Genomic DNA, 27629 nt, shown 5'->3' on the forward strand with positions numbered 1-27629 from the left:
AGGTGTAAGAACTGAGTCTTGATGCATTAAAAACAACCATATTATTTTACCCCAGTCAGAGATACGAGCCAAGTCAGACATTAGGTGTGCCATAGCCTCATCCCTTGTTTGTTGAAGTAACTGTTGAGATGGGCGTTGCGGGAACCGAATGGAAAGGTGAAGGGTGGAGTCATCAGCATATGAGTGGATAGGGTTAGATGTACAGCTCAGAAGATCATTGATGAATAAAAGGAAGAGAGTTGGTGATAGGACAGAGCCCTGAGGAACACCACTGTTGATAGATCTAGGAGAAGAACGATGGCCGTCTACAACAGTGGCTATAGAACGACCAGAAAGGAAGCTAGCAATGAAGGCACAGATAGAAGGATAGAAACCGTAGGAGGGCAGTTTGGAAATTAAAGATTTATGCCAGACTTGATCGAAAGCCTTTGAGATGTCAAGTGCAATGGCAAAGCTTTTGCCAAAGTCCCAAAAGGAGGATGACCAGGAGTCTGAAAGGTAAGTGAGAAGATCGCCAGTGGAGCGTCCCTGACGGAACCCATACGACGATCGGAAAGAAGGTTATGATAGGAAAGATGCTTAAAATTTTTCTATTGAGAATTGACTCGAAAACTTTTGAAATACAGGATATTAAAGCAATTGGACGATAGTTGGAGGGTTGGGAGTGGTCACCCTTCTTTGGGACTGGCTGAATGAGAGCAAACTTCCAGCAAGAAGTGAAGGTAGTAGTTGACAGACAAAGGCGAAAGAGTTTGCCTAGGCAGGGTGTAAGCACAGAAGCACAGTTCTTGAGAACAACAGGAGGGACCCCATCAGGCCCATATGCCTTGTTAGTACTGAGGCCAGTGATGGCAGAAAATACATCAGCTGAAGAAATTTTAATGTCAGCCATGAGGAAGTCAGAGGGGGGAAGTGATGGAGGAACAGCACCGGAATCGTCTAAGGTGGAATTGGAGGACAGAGTCTGTGCGAAGAGATCTGCTTTATCAGTAGAAGAAATAGCTACAGAACCATCAGAGTAGAAAAGAGGAGGGAAAGATGATGAGGTAAAGTTGTTAGAAAGGTTTTTGGCAAGGTGCCAGAAGGAGCGGGAAGAATTCGAGTTGGAGAGTTGAGAGCATTTAGTACGGATGAAATTACTTTTAGCAGAGCGAAGAACAGACTTAGCACGATTCCGGGCAGAAACGTAAAGATGATGTGATTCAGGGGTGGGTTGGCTCTGGTACCTTTTGTAGGCCCTCTCCTTGTTGCTGACAGCATTAGAACAAGCATGATTAAACCAAGGCTTTCTTGCGTTATACTGTATTAGTAAAATTCCCAAAGCATCCTTCATTACAAAGACACAGTTAGTCATGTTCCATTCAACGTTTTGTCCAGTCTCTCCATAGTGATTATATCTGTTCAGTTCTTTTTGTTTGAAATACGAATCACCTGTCCACTGTACAGTAGTACATTAGGAAAAAATACACATCATAAACATTCAACTTTATTTCAAATTACTGTACATGACCTAGGTGTTATGTACAAGCATAAACTGCACTTTATACATAACACCAACATATACTTATATATATTTTCTGTATCTCATAACTAAAATACCTAGACATGCCCTCTATAAAAAAAATATTATTTAGGCCATGAAACTTTTCACAATGAAATGATGAATCAGTGAAAATGATGATGCAGAATTTTCTTATACCGATGTGTGATATGAATTTGCTTTGTATCTACGGACAAACAGAACTATAATGTAGTGCAAAGTAATGAAAATGAGACATTATGAGATGCATTCGTGACACTCGGAGCAGTAGGTGTTATCAGAAATTAGACATGGTCGTTAACCACTTCACTGATGACATACTTTTAATTTTGTTCTTGCATCCTTTAGATGATTTTCTTCAGCTTAAGAGACATTTTGAAGTGGAAGGGTTAAATACAATCCTCATTGATCCATTGAGTATAAGAGCCTTCCTAAGCTATAGAAAATCATAAAAAAATAACAAAGTACTGTACACTGTACTGTAAAAAGGCATTAGCATGCCAAAGAAGTGATAGTGATTTAACAACTCCATCACTGTAATACAGTATCCTCATTTTGTTGAATCACCAAGGTGTGCTTGGTCCATGTGTAAGAACGAGAACATCCAGTCCCTTTTGGATACACGGGCCATTGACTATGCCACTATGGTTAGAGCAATTAAGGCAAGGTGACTGGTATACACCCCTTGATGACACTGCAGGCCATACATGAATGTGTGTAAAATTATTATCTTTGGGTGGGTTAGGCAGGCTTTTGTGGAGGCCTGTAAAATCATAATACAGTAATCAGAAAAATTACATAAGCTTCACCAAGTCAAATGGCTGGTATTGCAAAATGATGAGTACTGCAGGGTCTTTGGTTACAGGATCAACAACAGTACTGAGTCATGATTATTGCTGTTTACATTGCCACCATGTTTGTTCTGATTATACTTACTACCCTGCCTCTGTGTCTTAAAAGAAAATGAAAACATGAATGTGAAGTATCATCAGTAATACTGTATTTACAAACAATAAAAAGTATACTAACAACTGTAATTACAAAATGCCTTAAAAATGAATCCAATAATATGTAATGTAACTAATATTTTTGTATAAAGTACTGCTCCGGTACAATACATAAAAGAATTTGTAAATACCACCAGATTTAAATTTTGAATAACATAATACTGTATCTAACATCTCTAACTTTCTTTGTAATAGAGCAAATGTTTATAGAGAATTACAGTTACTAAATCAAACCACAATGATCTTGCTACAAGAACTCAGCATTACCTAATAACAACTACATTGAACTAAAGTTTTTCATATCACAATGGCACAGTGACTTCAGACCCGCTGTGTCTAGCCGGTACAAGATCACAGGGTAGTGTTGAAAATGAACGCTGTCACACTTAAGTCATCAATACAGCTGGGCATTCAGAAGGTCAGATATATATATATATATATATATTCCTGATGAGACCAGATATAGATGACAGGGTAGCTGTTTTTTTGTTTTTTTTCTTACTGATGTTTAAATGCCCAGCCTGCCAAACCTTCCTATATATCTGTAAGCTTAATCATGCTTACAAATTGACATATGTACAGAAACTGTTAGCCCTGACTATTAGAGTGTGGGAAAAAAATCTTGGTTAATTAAATAATAGTATCTTTAGTGTAATTACTAATGTAAGGTATGTAAAAAGTCACCAATGGTAGCAAAATTTGATTTTACTTTTCTACACTGACCACCACATTTCTAATGTCCTAAAAGTCATTTTGACAGTGTAGAATAAGCTATTATAGTTAGCACTGTTATTACTGAAAATACATGATCATTTTGCGTGGCACAGTAATTGCAGAAAGTATGTAAGTAGCACAGAATACCACATTTAACTTGTACTGACAAAGGTTAATTTCAGTTTAACTGGAAGTCAGTGCCAGACAAGTGTTTGAAATTCACATATGTACTGTATATATACTATGTTGCATGAGAGCTTACTGCTACTGTGTACTTGTGCTATTGTTTCTGCAGCATCAAAGTGCATAGATGTTAATACCCTGGTACAGTGAAGCAAAACATTTGCTTTCTATACCTATATTGTGATAATTTGAATTTAGCATTTCATTACACGAGCACTGAGTGGTGCATATAATTTTTCCGGGGAAAACAGAAAAAGCATATTAAATGCTGTTAGAAATGAAAAGTCCATATGGGAGAATATATATGATGTTTCTAAGTACACAGTGTATAAAACTACTAACAGATTGTTTATGTAAACAAAAAAGGTTCTTAAGAAAATTAACATAAAATATGAACATTGATAATGATTACGTGAAAGTGCAGTTTTGCTCAGCATACCTCAATATTCTCCCGTTATCATTCAGCTTCTGGGAACCATGAAGCTATCCTCCAAGTAAGAAAATATGCTCTTACAATTTACAGTATTATCAAAGCATAAAGTTTTGACAAAATACTGTAATTACATGAAATACAGTAATGAATTTACTGCCTCTCTGTGAATTAGACTTGCCACTTGAGACAGTAATTCATTTGTATTATAAAATAAAATACATTAGTCCAACTGTAAAGACATTTGACTAGACAGATATAGGAATGAATATCTAAAATACTCTAAACAGAAAGTCAGCTACCTACAGCTGTTTCAGTTCTTTTTCCTTCCAAACACATTTTGCTTAAAAAAAAAAAAAAAAAAAAAGGAGATTTACAATAAACTGTACACCATAAACTGACACAATACAGTACAATACACTGACAGGCAAGTGACTGGACAGGTGTAAACCACACTTATACACAGAGACTGCATTAAATGGTTGCTTCTGTTATTTTTACTAGCATTGACATTTGCCATAACTAAAATATGATGTAAAAATGACATGTACAGGTTGTATACTAAAATACTTCTGTTGTCCAAGGTCTCGGTTTGTACTACACCATAGGACATAAATTTTACAAGGTAGACCATAGTTTATTATTTCACAGCGTTTTAGAATGTGTTCATTCATATGTATATTGTTTATAAAGGCTTCAACATGCATGTATGCATCAGCCATGTTCGCCTAATGGTGGCTTTCCGTCCACATTCATCACAGTTTATATTACTGTATCCTTTGGAACCATACTAATTTGATGTAAGTTATTGAAGACCAAAATTCTTCTCAGTTTTGATTAATCATAGCTGCCAGTATGAACACTACTGTGACCATTCTAGTGCGTCTTTTATAAATACTTGATTATTTACTCATGATTATATTCTATGTGATAACACTCATTCCTCATTTCAGTTATTCATTTACAAATAATAAAGTTCCTATACCTTAAGAGATAGTTAGAAATTCTATAACTGTTGGTGTAGGCACTATGCTTCTTACTGTTATAGTAAGGGTATTCAAACTTTTTCCATTACTGTACTTGTTCTGGTGACTTGTGTTCTTCCTTGTCTAAGCATTTCTTTTTATTTTTTATACAGCATTTCCACCTTTATGAAAAAGATACAATAATTTTTGTTGCAAATGAATGGTTTCATTTAATCTGCATCTTGCTTACTTCCTGGAGACTACTGCCATAGTCACGACTGTCAATGCCCCAAGATGTCGCAGTGTTAAAAATAATCGTTACTTTATCAATTACTTTTATACCACAAGGAACAGTGTGGGTAGAATGACTCTAGTGGACTGAGCAGTGAGACCTATCAGGTATACATGTGTTCCAGGCACAGCTTGATTATGTACAATAATACGAAGTCCAGAAATTCGTCCATCCTTTTTGTTATAACAATTTACTGCAGTGACCCCTAAAGTCAGCTGATAAACAGAAACCTTGGTGCAGGAGAGAGGCCCCTTCATGTGGTGTTATGCACTACGTTATGCAAACACTCCTTGGCTCCCTGCCTATCTCATGGAAGGAAGAGGATGGACTGCAGGAAAAGGGCAACTTCAGTCTGCAGTCCATCAGCTTCACATCCAGATGAACCAGGGTCCACAACAACAACAAACAGGAACCGTATCGTCCTGCACAATTAAGACGGTTAAGGAAATCTGCATATACTGTACTTCATCTGACACACCACCTGACGCAAACATTTAATCCTTTGACCAGTATTAATGACTGTCCAACACTACCAAGCTGTTCTTTCCATTGTTTGTCAATTTCGCAAATGATGGCTCCTTAATATTCTTGTTTACATAACCAAAAATAAGTCATGTGTTACTGGAATGTGTGAAAATGTTTATATTTAGACAAATTACAATGGCAAGAACAGGGAATGGTCAGAGCAATGTCTGGTCAAAGAGTTAGCATGTGATGGCCTTAGAAGACTTCCTAAGACAAACTAGTTATGCTGGTATGAACCAGTAGCCATAGCTACTAGTTTTTAAAGGTGCACCTAGACACATGTATTTAACATTTTTGGTTGCCGTGGATATACAGTAATTTCATTTCATCCTCACACTTTGTAAATAGTCTAGAAAAAAATATGCAGGAACAGATTCAGACAGAATAGTTCAAACAGATGACAGTTTTGCACTCAGGATTCATCAGCCTGTTAAGGTAGCATTTGACCAGCAGTTACGCTAATCCTACAGCAAAAATACGTACACACCTGCGAAAATCTTATTATATCACACATGTAGGAAGGAAACAGCTCTCATGTGAGCATCAGTCAAACTCTATGATCACAAACTGAGTACAGTACCTGTTGATAATATCATTTTAACAGTGAGTCCATTAACTGCTGTAGCTGCTAAGAGAGAATACAGGATTTCACATTTTTTGCCAGAGAGCTTACTGATCAATGCCACTGAAATCAACATCTTGAGTTCATGTGGTGGATTAGCATTATTCTGAAATACTGCACACTTGTACCTGCATTAAATTTGCTCTTCAGAAGTATCCTACTGTACTTTCTTATTCTTCTGAATGAGCAGATCAGATGACCTCAGAACATAAAACTGATTCCTTCTTGATCTTTTTTTATTACATAACATGGTACCACGAACACCAAAACATTATTTTGTTTTTTTGGTGGGTATGACCAATGCAGCAAACACCTAGTTGGTTATATAAGGTATCACAACATCAAATGATCTAAAGGAAACAGGTTGAATGTAGACTGACATAATGCACTGACAATTGACAACAAATTGTTTTAAGTTAGAGCTAAAATAAGTAAATGTACAACTGTTCCCTGTAGCTTGTTTCATGAATTTTACAGCAGCTATGAAAGCTTTTATATTTTCTCCACATACCAGTGCACATCTCATATACCACAGAACAGACAGGGAGTCATTAGTGAATCACAAGTTACAACACCACTGACAAAGCCGTACCATAATTGAAGTACCGGTAACACATTCTCACTTCAGAACATGCAAACAGAACTGAATGTAGCTGTATATCTCCTTTCATACTTCCCTCCTCACCTGCCATTAAAAAAAAAAAAAAAAAAAAAAGAAGCATCAACCTTCCTCCTTTGGTGTCATCCACCTTTGAAAAGATTTTGTGAACTAGTCTGGGTGACTGTAAAACAGTTTGTGTTAGTTACCTCAGACACTGTTGCCTCCATATGCTTTCTGCTTGAACATGGCAGTAATTTCGTCAATGGTTCGTCCTTTGGTTTCAGGGACTTTGAACCATGTGAAGATAATGAAGAGAATCAGAAGTACCACGAAGATCAGGAACACGTAGGCACCCAGAGCCTGTTGAAGTCGGATTTTGTTGAGCAGAGCTTTTTTCTTATCCATAAAATCATGTAATATATGAAGTTTGGATAAGTTACAGAATGTACAGTATGAGCAGCTAATTTTTTACAAACCTAAAGGTGATGTTAAAAAAAAAAGAAAAGAAAAAAACAGCTCTTTAAATATTTCCCTCCACGATTTTCTGTCAATTTGTATTATGCCCACTGAATGTGTGAGACTAATGGTGGTTAACTTTATCAAAAAATAATCAAGCAGCTGAACCACATGTTTTTGAAAATTGCAGTATTGTACAGTAAAATGCAATGCAATAAACACCATGTGTTTTATGACATATACAGTATACTCAGATTCAGTAAATGTAATAAAGTGTTCAGTAAACAGTAATGCGTTTATGAATCCTAAAGAGCCTAAGAACAGAAAAGTGCAAGTGAAGTCTGTGAACACTAAGCAATGTTTCAAGCAGAGAAAAAAAATTAGCATACATACCTGAGCCAGTGGAAGGAAGCCCAGTCCGACTAGGAAAGCTGCAGTCCAGTTGATTGCCACAGCAATAGATGAAGCTGTAGGGCGGGCATTCTGTGCAAAGAGCTCGGTGACAAAGAACCAGGGGATGGAGCCAGGACCTGTGGCAAACATAACCACGAAGAAGATGACCAGAAATATGGAGGCAAAGCTGATCCAGTTGGCTTCTGTCTCCCCCTGATTCACCAGCAGACAAATGAAGAGAAGGAACACATCAACCAGCATACCACTCAGACCAGCCAGCATAAGAGTCTTGCGCCCAAACTTCTCAACCATGACCAGTGAGGCAAAGGTCATGAGAACATTCATGGTGCCCATGGCAATGGTAGCATTGAGAGAAGCCTCATCATCAAGACCAGCAGACTTGTAGATTTCCGTGGAGAAGAAAATCACCTGAGACAAAAAAACACAATTTAGCATAACATAATATTCAGTGAATAGTATTAACTATAGCTTATTCACATTAATTTGGTTCAGATTTTTTTATTTTTGCATTTCAGTAGCAGAAAAAGACAGTACAATGGATCCACATCATTTTATCACAGATCGATGTCATTTCCATAACATTCTTCATGACTAGCACCATATGTCCATATCAGTGTATTGTTACAACTTAGCATCCATGATGGAGAGGTTACAATTTTAGGCCAGATAAGGCAAAAATTGTATTTTGCCATAAGTACTAGAGCAGAATAATAGTTTGTGATTTGTGCTGCAAGCTGTTTTAAACAAAGCTATATATATTTTATTTAATTTACGCTCACAAGAGTAATTTTGTACACAGTACAGTATTTCACAGTATTTTAAATATTTTAAGGTAATTACATTTTATATTTACTTTGTAAGTGTATTTTACTGTATAGTGCAATAGTGGTTTAATGTAAAGTAGTACAGTAGTGCAGAATATTATCAGAAAATATAAGAAACATTCACAGTATCAGACTGTACTAAATTTAAAGTGCTGACCTAACCTGAATAAGAAATTGAACTAAAACTCAATTTAAGAATTGAACATAAGGAACTGAACAAAAATTTCTGTAATGGGAGGACTTAAAGCATATGACTGAGGCCAACTCACAGCATTGATGCCAGAGAGCTGTTGAGCAATCATCATCATCATGGAGATAATGAGTGGGATGCGGAGGGTTGGGTTAGTTGTAATCTCCCTCAGAGAAACAGATGGCACCAGTTTGCTTGCCTCAGCTTCATTGCGCATCTCACCCATTTCATCTTGCACATTGGTTGTGTTTCGCAGCCAGGTCAAAGCTAGAAAAATAAAAGGGATGATAAGCTGTACAGTAAAGCAGTAGAATGCCTTGCTAGTGCTTTAGGAGACAAGTAAACCACAGTAATGCAGCCCATAAAGTAACACTTGTAATTTCTAGGTCTCTCAGTTTTCATATAGTTCACAATCTCCTTTAATTTGCTAACCCATCCTGACTTTGTTCTCTTATGTCATTGCTTCTTAGCAAACTTTTTTATGCTCATGAAAATCATTGATTCTCTCTCTCTTGCCTCTTTATTACACAAATAAAAAATTTTTACAATTTTTTTACATACAGATATTCATTCACTTTTTTTCCCTCTTTCATTTCCTGGCTGTCCTGGATCTACTAGTGTCCTCACCTCGCTGTGCAGCAACAGGTTCGTCCTTAGTGATGAGGAGGAATTTGGGAGACTCGGGACAGACTGGTAGGGTGAGCAACTGGAAGATTGCAGGGATTCCAGTGAGAGCCAATGCCACTGGCCACAATTCCTCAGTACCCAGGATGTTTTCCAGACCCATTATTTGTGAAATCTGGTAGAGAGGAGATAATTATAATAAAAACATAGCATAAATTGTAAGCAATACAGGCTTCCATGTTTCCACAGGGGCTTTCATAATGAGTACAACAATAGCACACTGCTTTTAGATATTTCTGCAATGACCCATTTGTTAGTTATGTTTTATGAATTTTGTATAATTTAGTATCATAACTGTAAACTGCATAGACATGACTTACCAGGATTGAGATAGTGAGAACAAGCTGGTATGCTGTGCCAATAGCTCCACGTAGGTTGACTGGGGCAATTTCAGAGAGGTACATAGGACACAAGCCAGCATTGAGACCATTGTTGATGCCAATGACAAGTCGACCTGCTACCAGCATTTCATATGAACCAGCCAGTTTACAGAAGCCAAAGAGGATGGCAGCCACAATGGCAAAAATGTTGTTCAGGAGCAGTCCACCTTTCCGTCCAAATCTGAATAAACAAAGAATGATGCTAACTTTAGTGATGTGTTGCCTTAAGTCATAATCATCATCATTATTCTAACTTCTTTTATCCCCACCTGAAAAAATTTAGGTAGGGTCCAGCATGCAAGTACTCTACTGTAAAGAGAAAAAACCTGGAAAACTGATCAACAGTATGCACATTGATTCTCTCTCTCTCTCTCTCTCTCTCTGAGACAGCTATGTCAGACCATGAATATGACAGGTTGTTTTTCATATACAGGTAGTCCTCTTTTACAGTTGTTTCACTTAGTGGTACATTATTAAAATGTTGATGAATTGATGCCTGTTCTCCACTTAAAGTGAGTGTGATTTTGTACTTTAACCCCATATTCACACATCTCAGACCTTAAGCCCTGAGACTGTTCTGCAGTCATACAGACTAGCGCGGTCCCTGTTTTTGACAGTCGTAAATGGACCCTGTGATTGTTAAAGTAACCTATATCCCACATAACATAATTTAGTCAGCAACCATAATGAAAATTCAAACAAATGAATCATAACATGCTTCAGAAATTATAAAAAATTAGGAGCTTGTTTACATGTGTATGTGTGCATTAAGTTTAACCCACACAGTATTCAGTCTGCATATCTCACCTTTCAGCAAAGACACCTGTAAGTGAGCCTCCAATCATACCGCCAACACAGTAGATGGAAACCATGATGGAGAGGATCATGGTTTTTTGTCCGTCTGTCAGATATTCTTCCGTCCGTTCATAATTGGTCTCGTTCATCCATTGACCCATGAGCTGTGTGGAAGAAGGACGGTAAGTGTTAAGAAGACAGATTTCTGTATATGATCAGTCCTTAACCCCTTCAATACAGTTATGTCTTTATAGTAGCTACTGCTGAAATGTTATATTCTGGTGACCACTAGATTGTTTCAGCTTAAGGGAGACCTCCGGTAGTGAAAGGGTTAAATGTTGTCCCCACAAAATGTTGGGATAGTAATTTTGTTGTTGTCCATCAAGATACGGAAGTGAGACTAATGTGCGTGTTATACATTTCACATAGTCTAAACATATATGTAAGTACAGTACAGTAGCTTAATAGACACAACATAGATTTTAAAGAAGAACTGTATAGTGACATTATACAGTACTAAGATTTTGATGGCTTGAATGGTGAGTGAATGAGAGTGTGGTCCATTCAGTTGGGTAGAGATTGCTATCAAACTCTCTCTCTCTCTCTCTCTCTCTTTTTCCAAGGTTTGGAAATGATGTATGGATGATGATGATGATGATTTACTATGACCGAGTACCGGTATTCATTTTTCTTACAAGATATTTCAGACTGCAGTACACCACTCACTATCTGTAGAAGGCTTAATATGATTTAATATGATTAATATGATTCATATGTTGATGGTCCTGATCAGTTATGATGTAAGGGTGTATGAACATGAATTTAGGCTAAATCAATGTTTTCATTGCCAGTTTGTCTAAAACAATGTCACCTACTAAATAAAAGGAATATCAGTGGTGAAAGAAGGGGTGGGGACAGCAACTGTGGGGGAGACCCCCTTTCAATATGGATTTTTTGGAGGTATTATACAGTAATGAAAAGCGAGGACGAAACCCTTGTGAGTCTCTCTTCAAGAAGTGGCATTTTCTAACACTAAGTTCTAACATATGAGCGGCCCATCCTGGCCCAGCCCAACCTGGCCTGACTGTAACACTATTGAGAAGCTTATATCTCAGCAACCACAGGGCCGATCACAGCTTGGTTTGCACCATATTATAGCCCTAGTCATTAAGATTTGTTTTTGACAGGTTTCATCACACCCTGGCGGTGCACGTGGCACGTGACATGCGCCAAGTGCAGCATGTCGAAAGTCTTCTAAAGAGGGCCACAGGCCAGACAGTTTGTTGTAAAGACATGAAACTTGGTAGGTAGATAGCCATCAGTATACTCTAGGCATCCTTGGGGTGTAAGGCAACATTTTAATGCTTTTGGATTTTAATGACCTCGTTCATACCTCACCGACAAAGGCGTTTTACTGGTAACATATGACAATACTGTATAGAGAGCATATGCTGTAACTAAACACCGGAAGGATGAGGTTCAGATTCAGGTTATAATATCATATTCTTGTGAGAGTATGAGAGAGGACATGCGCCCCCCTCTCCTGGTTTTGTCACTGTTGTTTCATTTTTTTTTTTTTTTGAAAACAACAGTTATGTGAGAGCAACACAAGCTTTGCTTGGTCTTGATTTTGCCGCAGTGACTAGTGAGAGGTGAAAGGAAATAGTACCATTGGAAGAAGTAGAGGTCAGATGAAACTAGACATTACAGTGGTTGAGAGTGCACATGTTACATCATGTAGAGTGAATGCAATATGTTTTCAATCAACAAGAATAAACCAAGAGAATACAGTACATAATCTGATTGAAAACATATTGCATCTACTCTGTGTGATGTAACAAATGCCCTTTTATCCACCTGTTTTATTGAAGGGGTCAGTAAAGGCTGTTTCATAACCACTTTAGTTCAAATAGTCTGTCCTAAACTGGTTTAAATTGGTTGGAGAGAGCAAGAGTAAATATATTTCAAGGAGTTAAAATTGTGTAGAGGTAGGGGTGATAGGTAGTGGAAACCATGTGATTATGTACGAGGAATATTCAAGAGTACGGGATGATGGGGAAGTACAAGTAGAGGAAGAACTGTAGTGAAGAGAAGGCAAGTGGGGAAGTCAAAGGAGAGGTAGAAGTAGGGGAGATGGGGAGAGGAAGGCTTGAAATTATATAATTGTAAGATTATAGAATGATGGGAAAGTCCAAATTGGGGCAGAGGTATGGTGGAAGATAGAAGTGGGAAGGTAGGGAGGTGAAAAGTGGGGTTTAGGTAGGTGATGGGAGGCTGGGGTAGGGGAGGTGGTGAGTAGAAAGTAGGAGGGTGTGACAGTAAGAGGGAAAGGGTGCCAAAAGGACCAGTCAGTCACGAGAGAAGTGTGAGTAGAGGATGGGTGGGTGAAGAAGGGAAGGAGGAAAGAGGAAAAAGAAGAGGAAAGTGGGATGATGAAAAATGAGGGGAAAAAAAGAAAAATTAAGAACTGAGAAAAGAAGCACGAGAACTAAGGCAGAGAAAATCAGAGGAAAATAATTGATATAAAGGGAACGATAAATGCAAGAGGGAGCCAGGAAACTATATGGAGCTAGAAGAGAATCAAATACAGTACATAGTAAAATCAGTGGGGAATGAAAGTGAAGGCAAACCCATTTTGAAGGGGTTTGGTGGTTGGTACGAAACTGGAAACAAGCTTATGTGACTAAAATAACCTACAAAAAACATACTGAGAAGGGGGTGGTACAAGGTTGATTTTAACCCCTTTAGCCTGATGATGTCTTATATTTATCGGAACCTCACGAGGACCAGGTTGAAATTGACCCTTTGCGATCCATCTAGAGCCTCCAGAACAGTTACAAGGACCTTCCTAGAACTCCCTAAATGATCCCCAGACCTCCCTCATTTGGGGATCTCTTTCAGGGCGTTTGTAAGTCTCTTTTAGGGCACATTTTGGGCCAGTTTCCCACAGAATTTTATCGAATTTTATGCTACGTGTACTTTTTTTTTCCCCCCCCCAAGTGCAAGTTTGGGTTAGTTCATTCCCGTAGGATATGGCAGCAGACAAGCCATCACGAGACGACCTTTTTTTTTTTTCTTTTCAGTGATTTTTAAAATTTGCCATTGTGAGGGGATTACCTAAGGTTGTGTCTGATCCCTCCATTTCGAAGAGCCCCCCTTCCCACTCCCGTTGAAACAAATGTAAGTTAAAAATAGCACGGAAGAAAAAATAAAAACGTCCATGTAGTGAAAGTATTAAAGCATGCGCGTGAAGGGTATGGAGTGGGTTGAAGCGAAGTCAAGATGTGTTTGGAGACAATTGAGAGGATTGAACTGAAGTCAAGAGGGGTTTGGAGAGGGCTGAACTGAAGTTAAGAAGGATTTGGAGAATGCTGAACTGAAGTCAATGGGGGTTTGGAGAGAGCTGAACTGAAGTCAAGAGGGATTGGAGAGGGTTAAAATGATGTCAGGAAGACGTAAAGTATTTAGTAAGAGTTAAAATGAAGCCAAGATTAAGTGAAGGGTTTGGGTGGGGTTGAAGTGAAGTCGAGTAGCCCATGGGAGGAGTTTAGAAAGGGCAAAAACGTATTCAGGAGCATATGAGGGACCTGAAGTAAAACGTACGTGACAGCGTTGAAATGAAGAGCACGCGAGGGATTCAGAGAAGTTGAAGAGAAGACAAGAGGGGTTTGGAGAGGGATGAGATTAAGTTGAGATCACATGAGGAGTTTGATAGGAGGTTGAAACGAAGCTCATGGGATGAAGTGTAGCAGTAGCCTACAGAGAAAAGTTAGAGCAAAGGCAAGCAGCACGTGATCCTGTTGGTTGGCTGGCAGTCTGTCCTTCCTCTCTATATATATACACATGCCGCGCCGCCCTTTGCCAACCCCACTCTCACACGTGAGTTCCCCCTTTGCCAACATCCAGCCATCCAGCTACTCACGCCCGGATTCGTTCCTTTATAAATTATGATGATTGTTTAATAGGGGGTTTCCTTTCTTTCTTTTTTATTATACTTCTGATTATTATGATTTTTGTTATTCAGGGTTTCTTCCAGGTTGGCATCCAGAATTTTCATTTTTGTGATTATTATTATTATTATTATTATTATTATTAGTTTGGTTTTCAGAATATGACTTTGCATAAACTTGTCTGCTGATAGTATGTTAGTATCCATCGGGGAGTGATGCAGCGATTAAACTGCCTTTCAGCTTTGAGTCTGTCTTTTGGAATTCCGCTTTTTATTTTCTCTCTCGTTCTTCATCCCGAGAACGTCATTTGTACACTTTTTTATTTTTTTTTATTTTTTGCCAACAGACGATTATATTTAGGTTAGGTGAGCACTTAGGAATAAAGGGTGTTAATGAACGCTGTATCTAACTTCTCCAGTCAGAAAAGGCCCTCCCCGAAACAGAATTGGTGGTACGGTAGCAAGAATGTGATAAAAAAAAAAAAAACTTTGAATCGAAAGGATTAATGTACAGTTTGTCATTTTCTTATTTATTCACCAGCGCCAGAATTCCTACCTTCGCTTGTAACGCACTGATTCTTTCATGTCTGTTTAAAGATCGCTTCTTCAGACTCATAATCTCTCTCTCTCTCTCTCTCTCTCTCTCTCTCTCTCTCTCTCTCTCTCTCTCTCCATTGCTTAACAACCATTTAACCTCTCAGAAAAGGGTATATCACACGGAATTTTGGGCGATTTCGTTACACAAGTGAATGTAGGGTAAGCACTGGTCACCTATCCAGACGATGACCAAGGGTAGTGGCTTTATCCTTTTTACCCAGCGTACGAGATTATCATTCATTCTGCTTCCAGACGATTTTATTCAATTCAGAAGAGTGACCAGAGAGTAAATGGACCAGTGTAGGCTAAATTCAGTCATTCTTGTTTGAAAAGCCTCTTCTGAGCGGCTTTGAAATCGTCTGGAAAACAAAATTGAATAAAGAGAATACGTCACCTGATCGAAGGGATTAACTTAGCTGATCATATTGGAATCTGTGTTACCGCGGGGGCAGGGTGTGGCCTATATGTGGTGTGTGTGTGTGTGTGTGTTAAGGGGATGTGGTAGTGTGGTACGTGGTAGTGGGTGTGGCAGTGTGACAGGGAATGGTGTGGTGGTGTAGTAGTGGGCTGGTGTAATGGTGTGGTACGGAGGGATGGAGTAGGAAGGGCATTGGTAGTGACAGGTAGAGGATGTGGCAGAACAGGTAAACTACATCAGTTAACTTTTTTGTGGTAGACAGTTGGGCATGGAGTAACGATCGCTGAAACAGGTGTGGTTGGGTTGGTTGAGGCGGTGGGTGGTGACTGTGGTGGTGGGAGGTGGTAAAAAATATGTTGGTGGGTGTGGCTGCGGAGGTGGATGGTAGTTTTTGGTGGTTGGTGTGTGCGTGTGTGGTGGTTTTGGTGGTGGTGGTGGTAGTCTGTATTGAGGAGTGGTGGTTTTGGTGGTGGATGGTGACTAATGGTGGTGGTGGTGCTAACTTGCGGGTGACATGAGGGAAATAGAATAAGAGGTTAGTAATTATTATAGTTATAGGTACAGTTACGGACAATAATAATAATCCACTTTTTAACTTAACAGTTTTGACATTCTTGTACAATAATCCTGGGCTCCAAAGATCGCAGTATTGGTTTCAAAAGTAATTACTCACAGTCTCATTATTTATCGCATTGAAGTGGATTAATATTATTGTCCACAGCTGTACAAGAGACAGGGGTCGGTTAGTGATACATTCTAGTCTGAATAAGTAAATAGAAGGTAATAAATTTAATGGCTTACCTTGAGTGGCGCGTTGATGACCCCAAGATTATAGCCATGTTGGAAGGCCGAACCGAAGGCGGCCGCCGAAATAGCAAACGCCAACCGAGCATTGAGCCCCTGTTGAGAGAAGAAAAATGCACATTAATGTGGGAAATGCTGAGATGATAAACGGATCAGTGGCAAGATATTAAAATGAATTAATTTTTTATCCATTTATTTATTTTGTATTTTATTCTTATCATCTACAGACGATTTTGTTCAGCTTAGGAGAGCATTCTTGTAGTCAAGGGTTAACGTTAATGAAAGCATTATCATTCCCTCCAATTCGTAAAGTCTCTCCCAAGCTGAATGAAATCGTCAGCAGGTAACAAGAACAATATTTAAAAAATCCGTCATTGGCCAGGAGGAATAAACAGATAGACCAAGGAAGACAGAGAATATATTAAGCCTTTCAACCAGAGAGCGTACTTGTTACTTATTCTTCCTGCCTCCCGAGGATTATATTTCGCTTAGGAGGGACTTTCGAACCTGGAGGAATTATTAAGATACCTCAATAGCCTTGACTAACTTCTTCATTACTAAAAGGGCTTTCTAAGTTGAATAAACTCATTCGGGTGTAGCAAGACAAATAAAGGTGATGTCCTCTGGCTGAAGGGGTTGATAAGTGCAGCAAATCAGGAAGTGACGAGTGAAGGAGAAAAGGAGAAAAAATTAAGAAACACGAAGGGAAGGAAGTGGAATAAATGGAAATATGGGAAGATATACAAGGGCAGATTTAGTTAACTACTTTTATATATTTTCTTTATTCTGGTTACTGCTATACAATTTTATTACCCTAGCGAGGTAATTTCTTTTGGCGGGATTTTCAAGTCTCCATTAACCCTTACACAACCCGAGTATTCTCCCAAAGCAGTGTAAAATCATATGAATTAAAAAGAAACTAGGAAACAGGTCATTAGATTGCAAGGGTAAGAAACGGAGGAGTAAGAGGAAGCGCAATTTGGTAATAGGGATTATAAAAAATAAAAAAAAATAGATAAGGAAGAACTAACGAGTGATATAATAGCGTAGCGTTTCTCTTTAGCTAATACAGTTCCTGCTTATCCGAATGTCAGAAGGCAAATCAGCGTTTATTGTCAGAGCAGCTTCTTCCCGTGAACCTTACTCAAATACCACGAGACACAGGAAGAGTCGGATATACTTATGTGAGAAAAAAAGTGTATTATTCAAGACCCACATAACTGTCCAATCCCGGAAGAATGTGAAAGAATAATAAGACGTGAGCAGAAGTTTTTTGTCCACTCTTCACCAGACTCTAATCGTTGTAAGTACCGAAACCAGGTGGCAAATCCCCATTAATCTATGTGAAAAAAAATAAAAAGTATTATTTAAGAACTTCATAGCTTGGGCCAATCCCGGAAGAATGTGAAAGAACATAAATAATAAATGTAGTGTGGATGTGAATAGATTTTCGTACACTCTTCACCAGACTTGTCATTTTAAGTACCGAACCGAGATGGCAAAACCCCATCAAGCTATCTACAAAAACCTGCTTCGGATTACCTAGGGTGGGTATATGGCAAGGTCAGCATCCTATTATACAGATGGATTGAGGGGCTGCGACTTGACGCGGTTGAAGGCTAACGAGGGTCAGAAATGTGGCTGACCTTGAACATTATACAGTTAAGAAGTTCCACCATTTTTTTCCCGCCAAATTGATCGGTACGAGACGGAAGAGCAAAAACTGCAACATCGTCTCGCATTTTCTAGCCCGTTTGGTGGGTATCTTCTGCGTTTTATGGATTTTCAGTTTTGTGTATTTAGATGTGGATTATTGTATGTCATGATTTCATTTGAACTTCTGTATGCAATCAGTCTTGAGAGGGAAGTTTTAACCTTTTGCACGTGTGGTTCTTACATCAACAAAACATTAGATATTAGCATACATGTCCTAGGTATGCCGGTAGCAGAGAGTGATTGCTCGAGATAGTTTTGAAGCTTTTGAGTCTGGAATATCTCTCCGGTGATCAGATAAACAAAATCGTCTTTTGTTAGCATGACAAAAATACCCATGTGCACCAGCCACATTGAAAGAGTAAATGAGAACCAGAACTGTCTTTTCCCAGGTGATTTTTTTTATAATATTTCCGCGCTAGTCGACTGCCTGTGACCTACAAACGTAAGTGGGAGTGGATGCGGGCGTGTCAGAGCAGCGGTGTATGAGCCTCGTGTTTGTCAGAGCAAGCCATAGTATGCGCCTGTGACTGTTTGTTTAGTGGTGTCACTGTGGGCATGTGTGTCAGGGGTGGGAGGAGGAGGAGGTGTGGAGGGCAGAGAAGGTGAGGAATTGGGAGGGAGGCGTGGAGGGAGGTGAAGGGGAGGAGTGAGGCATGAAAAGGGAAAGGGAAGAGAGGGAGGGGGGTTGGGGGAAGAGTGCAAGGGTGAGGAGTTGTTTGGGGATTGATGTGTAGAGGGGAGGGGTAAGGAATGGAGGGTGAGGGGGCTGTATGAGGAGATGGGGAGTGGAGGGTGAGAGAGGAGTGGGGATAAAGGGACAAGAAGGTGAATGACAGGACTGGTGGGGGTGAGTGAGGGGAACAGGGGATGAAGTGAGGTAAGGGGGGGTCAGGGGGAGGGGTTAGAAGTGACATCTGACGACTGCAGTGTTGGCATGTGACCCAGGTGTGACACATCACTCACGCCACGTCACACCATCACGCCACACACGTTCACTTTCAACCACGCCACATGATCATTAAAAAAATAATGCATAGATACACAGAAACGGACTTGATCACAATATAGGTCTTCGGCTTCGTTAATTAAGGTCTCACATATAGTAAAGGCCTATGATTTACATTAGCTAGTTCCCTTCTGTGTTTTTTTTTTTTTTTAATAATTGTCCTTGAGATGTAGGTTACTGCACCTGTGAGGTAAGTTAGGGTATATTGACATCTTCATAGCTTCGCACGTTAATCGGTTTAGGTTTTAAGAAATCGTAATACTGTATGGAAATGCTTATGGTTCCATTGCGGTCAGTACTGTATATAGTGAAACAAGTATCACTGAATACACTCTTCCTAGAACGCTCACTATTTTTTTCATCAAAGAAGACGTTTTTATTGTGGTAGATAAATCAGTAACTGTAGGAAGTGGAAAGATTTGCTGTCTTGTGAGACGGTGATACTTTTTTTTTTTCAATTGAGAAGAAAAATTAATAACTATTATATGTATAAAGATTTGCCGTATTGTGTAGTGCTGGTATCCAGTTGAAGCTGGGGAGGCATTGATCCGTATTGAAGTTGTGTGGAGACTTGGCTGCGCTCTCAGTGTTGGAGGTGCGGTGGTAAGTGCTATTGTTGCGTTGCGTCAGAGAGAGAGAGAGAGAGAGAGAGAGAGCAATTGTGTCGAATAAAGGTTGGAGTTTGTTAAACTTCAGGGTGTTTGAGAGAGAAGACTGTATAACACTGTCTCTAGGGCTGCGATCGTTGGAGAATCTGAATTCAAAGTACAAACATATGTATACTCGTATGGATGCATTCTGAATTGTAATACCTGCATGTTTGAGCGCAAGGTACAAGTACCGGTACATTGATCAGTTATTTATAAGAATCTGTGATATAATAGGGTGAGCTTCAAGTCAGGACACACGTCAGTCTAATGTTACAGTTGCTGGTTGTTGTTAGCGCATTTGGTTCACAATTCGATCCTGTGACTTAATTATCTCTCTCTCAGTTACGACAGAGGAACAGTATCTCGGTTAATGAACATGTTGAACAGTCTCTTGACATATAAACTCCTCACGAAAGCTGTGTAGTGTGTGTGTGAGTGGGTGTTTGGGTTGGCAGGGTGTGTGTGGAGCGAAGACGGTAGTGTGTGAGTCCAAGTGCTCCTGCCAGAATGTTCCCACTCTCTGAAATATCTTACTAGGCCCCCATCCTTAGCCTACGCGCAGGCGCACACACTTGCCACACGAACTATACGTCTTTTATCTTAACGTGGCCTAGATTTTCGTTCTTTTGCAACTTATATCACGTAGGTTAGTGACACAATAAGACAGTATCCATTTCATAGCATCTCTTCGTGACCAGCATTATATTCCATTGTTCATATACTGTTAAAACTCAAAATGGGGGGATAACAGTTTTTGGCCAAGTTAGAGTAAAAAGAGTGTAGTGACCAGATTCCACCAACATTAAAGCCCCTTCAGTAAAGAGAAGTCTTTGTTTTCCTCCGGCTACTGGACAGACGATTTGATACAGTTAAGGCCGGACCTTTTTTTTAGTAAAGTTGTTAATGAATGTTACATCAGACCATACTGTCTTGAAAAGTCTCGTGAGCTTAATTGTATGTCTGACAGCAGTAAGAACAATATACGAAACACGTCGTCGGATTAAAGTACACAGCCCATCTGCATGGACTTACAAATAACCTCTCTTAGTGGTTGAACGTGTGTATCTTAGCGTCATACTTATTTTTAATAATATGGGCTGAGTCTGACGGTTCGAATGGAAGTGGCATTATATCTTTAAAGCAGCATCCGGTCGTATGACGGTTTAATATATTTTATATTTAGTTTGGTTAGTGTTTAAATGTAAGCAAAATATTTTAGTTCATCAGCAGTCATTTTCTCTACGACTCATAAGAGTTTCTGGCTTCGGAGGAATAAATGGCCTTTATTGTCATTGTTATTGTTGTTATGCTGTGTACTGTCTCTTCCATGGTACTGTATCCTATCTAACTTCATGTTTAGGCGGGAAGCAAGGTTATGATACCGATGATGTTTATGGTGGTGGTGGTGGGGATATACTGTATATACATTTTTTTTTTATCTTACAGGTCTGTCAGCACATTGTTGTTATATGTTCTTTATAGACGCGATATTCAGAATGAAAAACAGATATTACTTCACGTGGCAACTATTTACCCAAACATGCCGTATTACGTAGCCGTGTACTCGTACCAGCAAGTGTATCTGCCCTTTTCGTGTAACAAGCCAGATCTTCTACACATTTTTAAGTATCTTCTCTCATTTATAAACGTGATGTTCGGAACGAGGAACAGATATTACGTCCCAGAATCAATGTTTCCCCAGAGCTGTGTTACGTGGCTATGTACCAAGTATGTCTGCATAGGGACAAAGGATAGCGTCATAGGTTCACAGGTGTGGGGTTGACTGGGAAACACCTGTACACCCACATACACCTGTCCACGCATACACCTGCTGGAGGGAAAGGGGAAAGAAGTAAGGGAGAACTGTGGAGAGAATTTTGGGGAGAGGGGAGAAGGGAGAGAGAAGGGAAACGTGGAAGAAGAGGTCAGGGAGGTATAGAGGAAACGTGGTGAGAATGCTGAGCTTGAGGAAGAGAGGAGAGACGTATGGAGGAGGAATGGAGGGAATTTTGGAATTTTAGGAGGTGTGGAGGAAGTGTTGAGAGAAGGTTGGAATTTAAGGAGAAACAGATTGAAGGGGCGAAGATAATTATGAAGAAATGTTAAAGCCAGAGAGAGAGAGAGAGAGAGAGAGAGAATCAGCACCCCTGCCTAAAAAGACATGTGTTATTAAGCGTTCACAAGTGTCTATAGGAACCTTGAGAGGCGTGGGAATCACGAGGAATTGGCCACCTCCGCCATATTGGTTCAAAATACAGTGCAGTTTAAAATAATCAATTAATGAGCATCTACCGTAGTTAACCCCTTCGGTGTTATGTTTTTATTGTATTCATCCTTCCACCAGACGATTTTATTCAGCTTTAGGCCAGATTTCTAATAGCGAAGGGGTTAGTGAAGGTTATATCAAAGTCTTTCAGTTCGATTAATCCCTCCACAGCTGAATAATATCCTGTGTCGGTAGTAATAATGGAATATGAAATACGTTGGTGCATTTGGATATTTTACTCAAGCTAATACCGGATGATTTTGTTCACAGACTTGAAAATGTGCCCAATATTGGTTTCTCTTTGCTATCATTTCACCTAGGGATCTATTTAGGCCATCACCTGCCTGTGTTATTCGTCCCATAAATACTCACAGGAGCGATAGGGGTAAGGCAATAAGAGAGGCACTAAGAGATCCACGTTGACTAACCTGATCCAAGCTCTTCATAGGTCTCCAGCTTATGATTTACTTTATCGTACCCAGATTTCTTATAACCGTACCGTAAACCTAACATATTGTAACCTAATATATAATTAAGTATAATCATTCATCGTGACCCTAGCCAGTATTACCCTTCCTAACTGTAACCGAGTAATGCAAACTTCCAACTGATGCAACTTGATCACATTTCTCCCACCCAAACTTAATCGTATCAAATGTAATTAATTAATCCGCTTCAGTTTGGCACAGCGTGATTAAATCTAGTCCAACGCACCTCAGATTTTCCGCTTCCTCCAGTCCTGAATGTCTTATGCAAATTAAGTAGGCTTATATGACCAGGCCTCACCCACCTTAATCTGATCCTGTCTAATCTGCCCACACTTAACCTGCCCCATTTTAGTCCGAGATGTATTCCAATATATCACCGTTTTTTCCCAACCACTGATAGTGTAAACTGAGAAAAACTTGTATATCAACCTTAAAGACAGCAGTGGAACTTTACTGTCCATTGCTTCTATTACTTCCCGTTTTGTCGGTAGCAGAATATAATGTATGCGTCTTAGATAACAAAGAGGCTTTAATATTTTTTTTTCTCGTAGATTTTAAGTTACAAGAAAATGTTAAGTAAATAAGGCTAGGTGATAGTGATGACTTAGTGTTAATTTCTCAGGTGTTAACACCTCTTCCTGTGATACCATGAGAAGCCTTATCGTTACGAAGCCATAACATCAACAAACACCCCCCCCCCCTTCCACACCGTCTGTCCTCTCGCTGACCTAATTTTATGATTCAGTTATGTGTCGCTCACCTCAGACCTGTTATGACTTTTTGAATAGCCCTTACAATCCATTGGAGAGTAAAATCGTCTTGTAACATGGAGTATAATAGCCTACGAAAGTCGTCAGCTAACGTTTATTGGTCAGGCCTGTGAAATGTGCCGTATATAATCATCACGGATCTCAGATATCACCATGAATTAGTGCATTGTCTCAGGGCTTTTAAAGTATTGCCGTGGGACAGGCGAACAATGAGACAAAATGACTGATCTCGGATGCGTGTTGCACAAAATATCCCGCTTAAAATTATACGAATATCAAAAGAAAACTAACTTCAATGTGTAATAGAGGTTTGATATGTACATATTTTATTAAATTTCAAGGAATTTAATATTATAATACTGCAGCCAGACGAGACACAGAGATGCGGTTGACCAACATTTTAAAGATGCCTCGTTCTGCTCAAATTCTCTCATATACAGAGTGTCCCGGGAGGAAATGGCATAACTTTGGGAAATTGTATTTGATGGTATTGAAAGTAAAAATGTTATATCAACATGTGTCCAAATTTCAACCATTATGGAGCTACAAGTGCTGATGTCCTTGTGAGCGAATTGTAAGTAAGACCATTTTCTTCCATAAGGCCGTCAGTAATTAGGCTGTAGTCAAGAAACTGTTGAGACGTGGACACATGCTGACAGAATATTTTTTGCTTAGAATTCCTTCATCTCTAATTTCCTAAAGCTGTGACCTTTCACACACACACACACACACACACACACACACACACACACACACACACACACACACACACACACACACATATGAGCGTAGGAGCCCAGGGCTAGGCAGTTGGTCCCGACATTTAAGATGAGTGAATATATATATATATATATATATATATATTATTTCTGACCTTTTTCAAGCCTTGGCTCGGGTTCTAACGTGGTATCTCCTCCTGTAATAACTATCTAGAGCATTTATGAAATTCTGGCTGCTTTTACACCAGGGTCAACTCATCCGTCTAACGGTACCTCTCTTGGGAGTGGTGATGAAGGAAATGTGTTACTCTTAGCAAGCATAACCATTATGTCACTACGGGAGGCCTAGCTCTCTCTCTCTCTCTCTCTCTCTCTCTCTCTCTCTCTCTCTCTCTCTCTCTCCGTCCATTTTTTATTTTCCACAGTCCAGATACCAAATATGTATATTCACAGATGCCAGGTGCGTCCAGACAGATAACGGTCGGTCAGGGAGAAAGAGGCAGTGAATCGGACCGAAAGAGCGATAGAAAGACGGGCAATCGGTCCTAGCGGCAGTTTACATGTTCCTGCAGTTTAATTGGTTACTCAGATGACGTATTTTCCTCTAAACTGTTGCATCCCTGAGACAGTTTTACACAGCTTAGGAGGAAAATTTCGAACTGGAGGGGTTAGATACAGCCTTCATTAACCCCTTCACTACCAGGTATCTCCTCTAAATGGTATAAAATCGTCTGTAGGCAGCAAGAATGAGATATAGAATACGTGCTAAAGGGGCATTGTAAGCTGAACACAGCATTCGAGTGTAATATTAAAGCCACTTTCACTGGAAATTTTGTTCCTAGCAACCCAGTGTTCGCCTCCTGACATCCCCTCTTCACTTCCTCATGCCTCCCTCCCCTTCATTTCCCCATCCCACTCATCTCCTCACTCTCCACATCCCCTCATTCCCTCAGTCTCCCCTCCATCTCATCCCCTCAGTGCCCCTTCCCCTTTATCCTCTGGTTCCCCTCTTCCTCCCAACCCCTCGCTCGCCCTTCCCCTCACCTCCACCTCACCCCTCACCCGTTCCTCAGTGCGGCAATGAGAGGTTTCCTGACTTTTTTTCGACCTATTTTTTTGCTTTTATGATTACTAAAACATTTTCATGTAAGATTTCAGTGGTAACACGAAATTGACTCGAAAGACTGAATAAGAGTGAAAACGATAAAGACTGACTGAAAATGGAAGACGTCAGAATATTGATCTTAACAAGTAAACTGGAAACTGAATTGGACTGTAAGAGGCAAAAATTTCATATGTAAAAAATAACAGGGAATAGTGTATAAAAAAAGATACATCCAAATGAGTTAAAATTTTGTCTGATGCTGCGTACTGTGAGTACCTTCCAGACGTTTCTATCCGTGGCGCGGGAATCACAAACTGAAGATCAGTATTCCTGTCGTAAATTAGGTTCTGTTTTATAAGAAGAATTAGAAGCAGGAAGACTATACTCTATTTTCTTTGTCCATCCTGCAGAATTAAATTATGAATAGTCTCCTCGTGACTAAGATTTGTTTTTACACCGAGTATTTTCCCCTGGTGCTTAAGATTTGTCTATATAGGAAGAACAGTAGAGATGGGAATACTCAACGCTCTTCTTGTTCTTCCAACAAAAACATGATAGTTATGACAGGGAATGGATCTTAAGTCAGTTTGTCAATCTCGCCCCAGTTCATGAACGACCCCCCTCTCCCACGACACACGATCCTCCCCCATATATGCCTCTCAGCGTGTCCTCCTCTAGTCTGCTTAATATTCTAACCTCCTCACGCAAAAGTATTATGAAGGATGATGCAGAGTTCATTGCCATACATTGCACGCGTTGTCATAACGTTAAAGCAGTTACAACTCTATTTCAGCTTCGGATTTAATGAAGAAGATAGACCGAAATTCTGCCCTTACAACTACGGATTTTATTATTATTATTATTATTTTATTTATTTATTTCCTTTTATAATTTAACGTGGGAAGCCTTTATACTTTGAACACAGATAATTGTGGGTTACGTCACACGCGTTATCTTTAAAAGTTCACGGTAATATTTTAAGTGTTGGCGGCAGTGATGAATGTGTAGATAAGGTGGCGTAAACTGTATTGGAATCAAATGATAATAAGCACACGTAAGATTGCACCTTGCTCATATCACGTCATATAGTCTCTCTCTCTCTCTCTCTCTCTCTCTCTCTCTTTCAAAATACCAATCTTCACTCCTATAGCACCTCACTTCCTCTTCCCCCCCCCCAACCTTTTCTTGTTCCCTGAAACGATCTCCTCTTTTCTCATACCAACAAATTATTATCAACAGTATTATATTATTTATCTGCCCAGGATTTTGTTATATTTAAGCAGTGTAGACAATCAATTTTCTTCTCAATATATACAGTAGATCAGTGTTCATATCTACCATAACTGTTGACGATATTCTTTTTATCATATCAGTAAACAGTAGACTTTTCATATCAGTAAATTTAATCCATTTAATCAGTTGTACTCTTTATGTATTAGTAAACAGTAAATTCATATCTTATCAGCAACTATAGTTCATTTTTATATCTAATCAGTAAACTTAATATTCATATGATCACCACGTCAGAGTATACATAGGCCTATTCACGGTTCTCTCTGCTATGAACGCGGAAAATTTGTCTGGAGTGAAAAGGTACACCCACACGATTAAATTGTGTATGTTAAAGAAGATCAAACAATTTCGATTTGCCTTGGGCGGTCTGTTGTACCTTCACACTAAACACAGAACGAGTACCGGGATTTAAGGAATTCACTGCATTGCGAAATCAAGTTATCAGAAACGTAACTTTTTTTTCTTCAGCGTTTCCTCATCTCCTTTCATTTCTCCTAGCACTCTGCATCTTTCCAATCACTTGCACTCAACCACACACACATTTTTCTTTCAAATTCAACTCACAAGCAACTGTATCATACTGTCTCACTATTTAGAAATTATTTAAGAAACTTGAAAGTGAAATATGGTTCTTACCGGAACTGATAGGATAACCATGGTTGTGTTGATGTGTTTTTGTTTTTTCCCCTTACGAATATCACCTTATTGTCTCTCCTCTTGATTTTCTCTCTTGTTCCCTTCCTCCTCCAACCTCACTGAAGGAGAGTTGTCACCTCAGTAATGTTGAGTGGCAACTGAAGCTACACTCAGCCGGCCGGGTGTATATATAGGTTCGGGTCGGGGGTTGCCGGGTGTTGGCAGGGGAATAGGGAGAGGGGTATTGGGAGGGAGGAATGGAGTGAGGGAGGGGGATGGGGGAAGAGAGAGGTAGGTAAAGAGGAGAGAAAGTGGGAGGAGGATGAAGGAGGGAGAGAGGGATTAGGGAGAGACAGGGAGTGGAGAGGGAGAGAGGGAGGAATGTGCATGTAGAGTTAGAGGAAAAAAAGAGAATAGGTAGGGAAGGAGATGGGTGAAAAGGGAAGAGAAAGCGGGAGAAGGATGAAGAAGGGAGAGAGAGAAGTGCAAAGAAGAAGGACAAGGAATGACCAAGGAGAGAGGGGGGGATAGAGAGGGAGATGGAGAATAGAGGAAGAGAGAAAACAGGGAGAGAGGTAAAGAAAGAAAGG

At 39.6% G+C, this 27629-nt stretch overlaps 2 protein-coding genes across 2 annotated transcripts in view; one reads left to right on the forward strand and one right to left on the reverse strand.

Annotated features, from left to right (window-relative positions):
* Positions 1–9466, forward strand: part of Nsun5 (Nop2/Sun-like domain containing protein 5) — a 146140-nt gene extending 136674 nt beyond the window's left edge. Inside the window, exon 9 of the mRNA XM_080272271.1 lies at positions 9382–9466. Coding sequence (XP_080128397.1) covers positions 9382–9420 — 39 coding nt within the window. The 3' untranslated portion in view covers positions 9421–9466. The remainder of the gene's footprint in view (positions 1–9381) is intronic.
* LOC145399713 (solute carrier family 2, facilitated glucose transporter member 3-like) lies at positions 1474–27185 on the reverse strand. Its single transcript, XM_080272261.1, has 8 exons — positions 27040–27185; positions 16388–16486; positions 10635–10786; positions 9768–10008; positions 9391–9562; positions 8843–9030; positions 7729–8157; positions 1474–7239 (listed from the first exon to the last, which is right to left on the reverse strand). Exons 1-8 carry the CDS (start codon positions 27058–27060, stop codon positions 7087–7089), a joined length of 1455 nt encoding a protein of 484 aa, XP_080128387.1. The 5' UTR covers positions 27061–27185; the 3' UTR covers positions 1474–7086.
* Positions 27186–27629: the final 444 nt, after the last annotated feature.

The sequence above is a fragment of the Coenobita brevimanus genome, chromosome 6 (assembly GCF_032717465.1).
Source record: "Coenobita brevimanus isolate Jiangsu-jjx chromosome 6, ASM3271746v2, whole genome shotgun sequence".
Lineage (NCBI taxonomy): Eukaryota > Metazoa > Arthropoda > Malacostraca > Decapoda > Coenobitidae > Coenobita > Coenobita brevimanus.

Excerpts from the sequence above, each read along its gene's own strand:
- LOC145399713 (XM_080272261.1), bottom strand. The coding sequence starts at position 27,060 with ATGGTTATCCTATCAGTTCCG. Across the intron at positions 16,487-27,039 it reads TGGTTATCCTATCAGTTCCG|GGGCTCAATGCTCGGTTGGC; the intron begins GTAAGAACCATA and ends TTCTCTCAACAG. Across the intron at positions 10,009-10,634 it reads ACAGGTGTCTTTGCTGAAAG|ATTTGGACGGAAAGGTGGAC; the intron begins GTGAGATATGCA and ends TTGTTTATTCAG.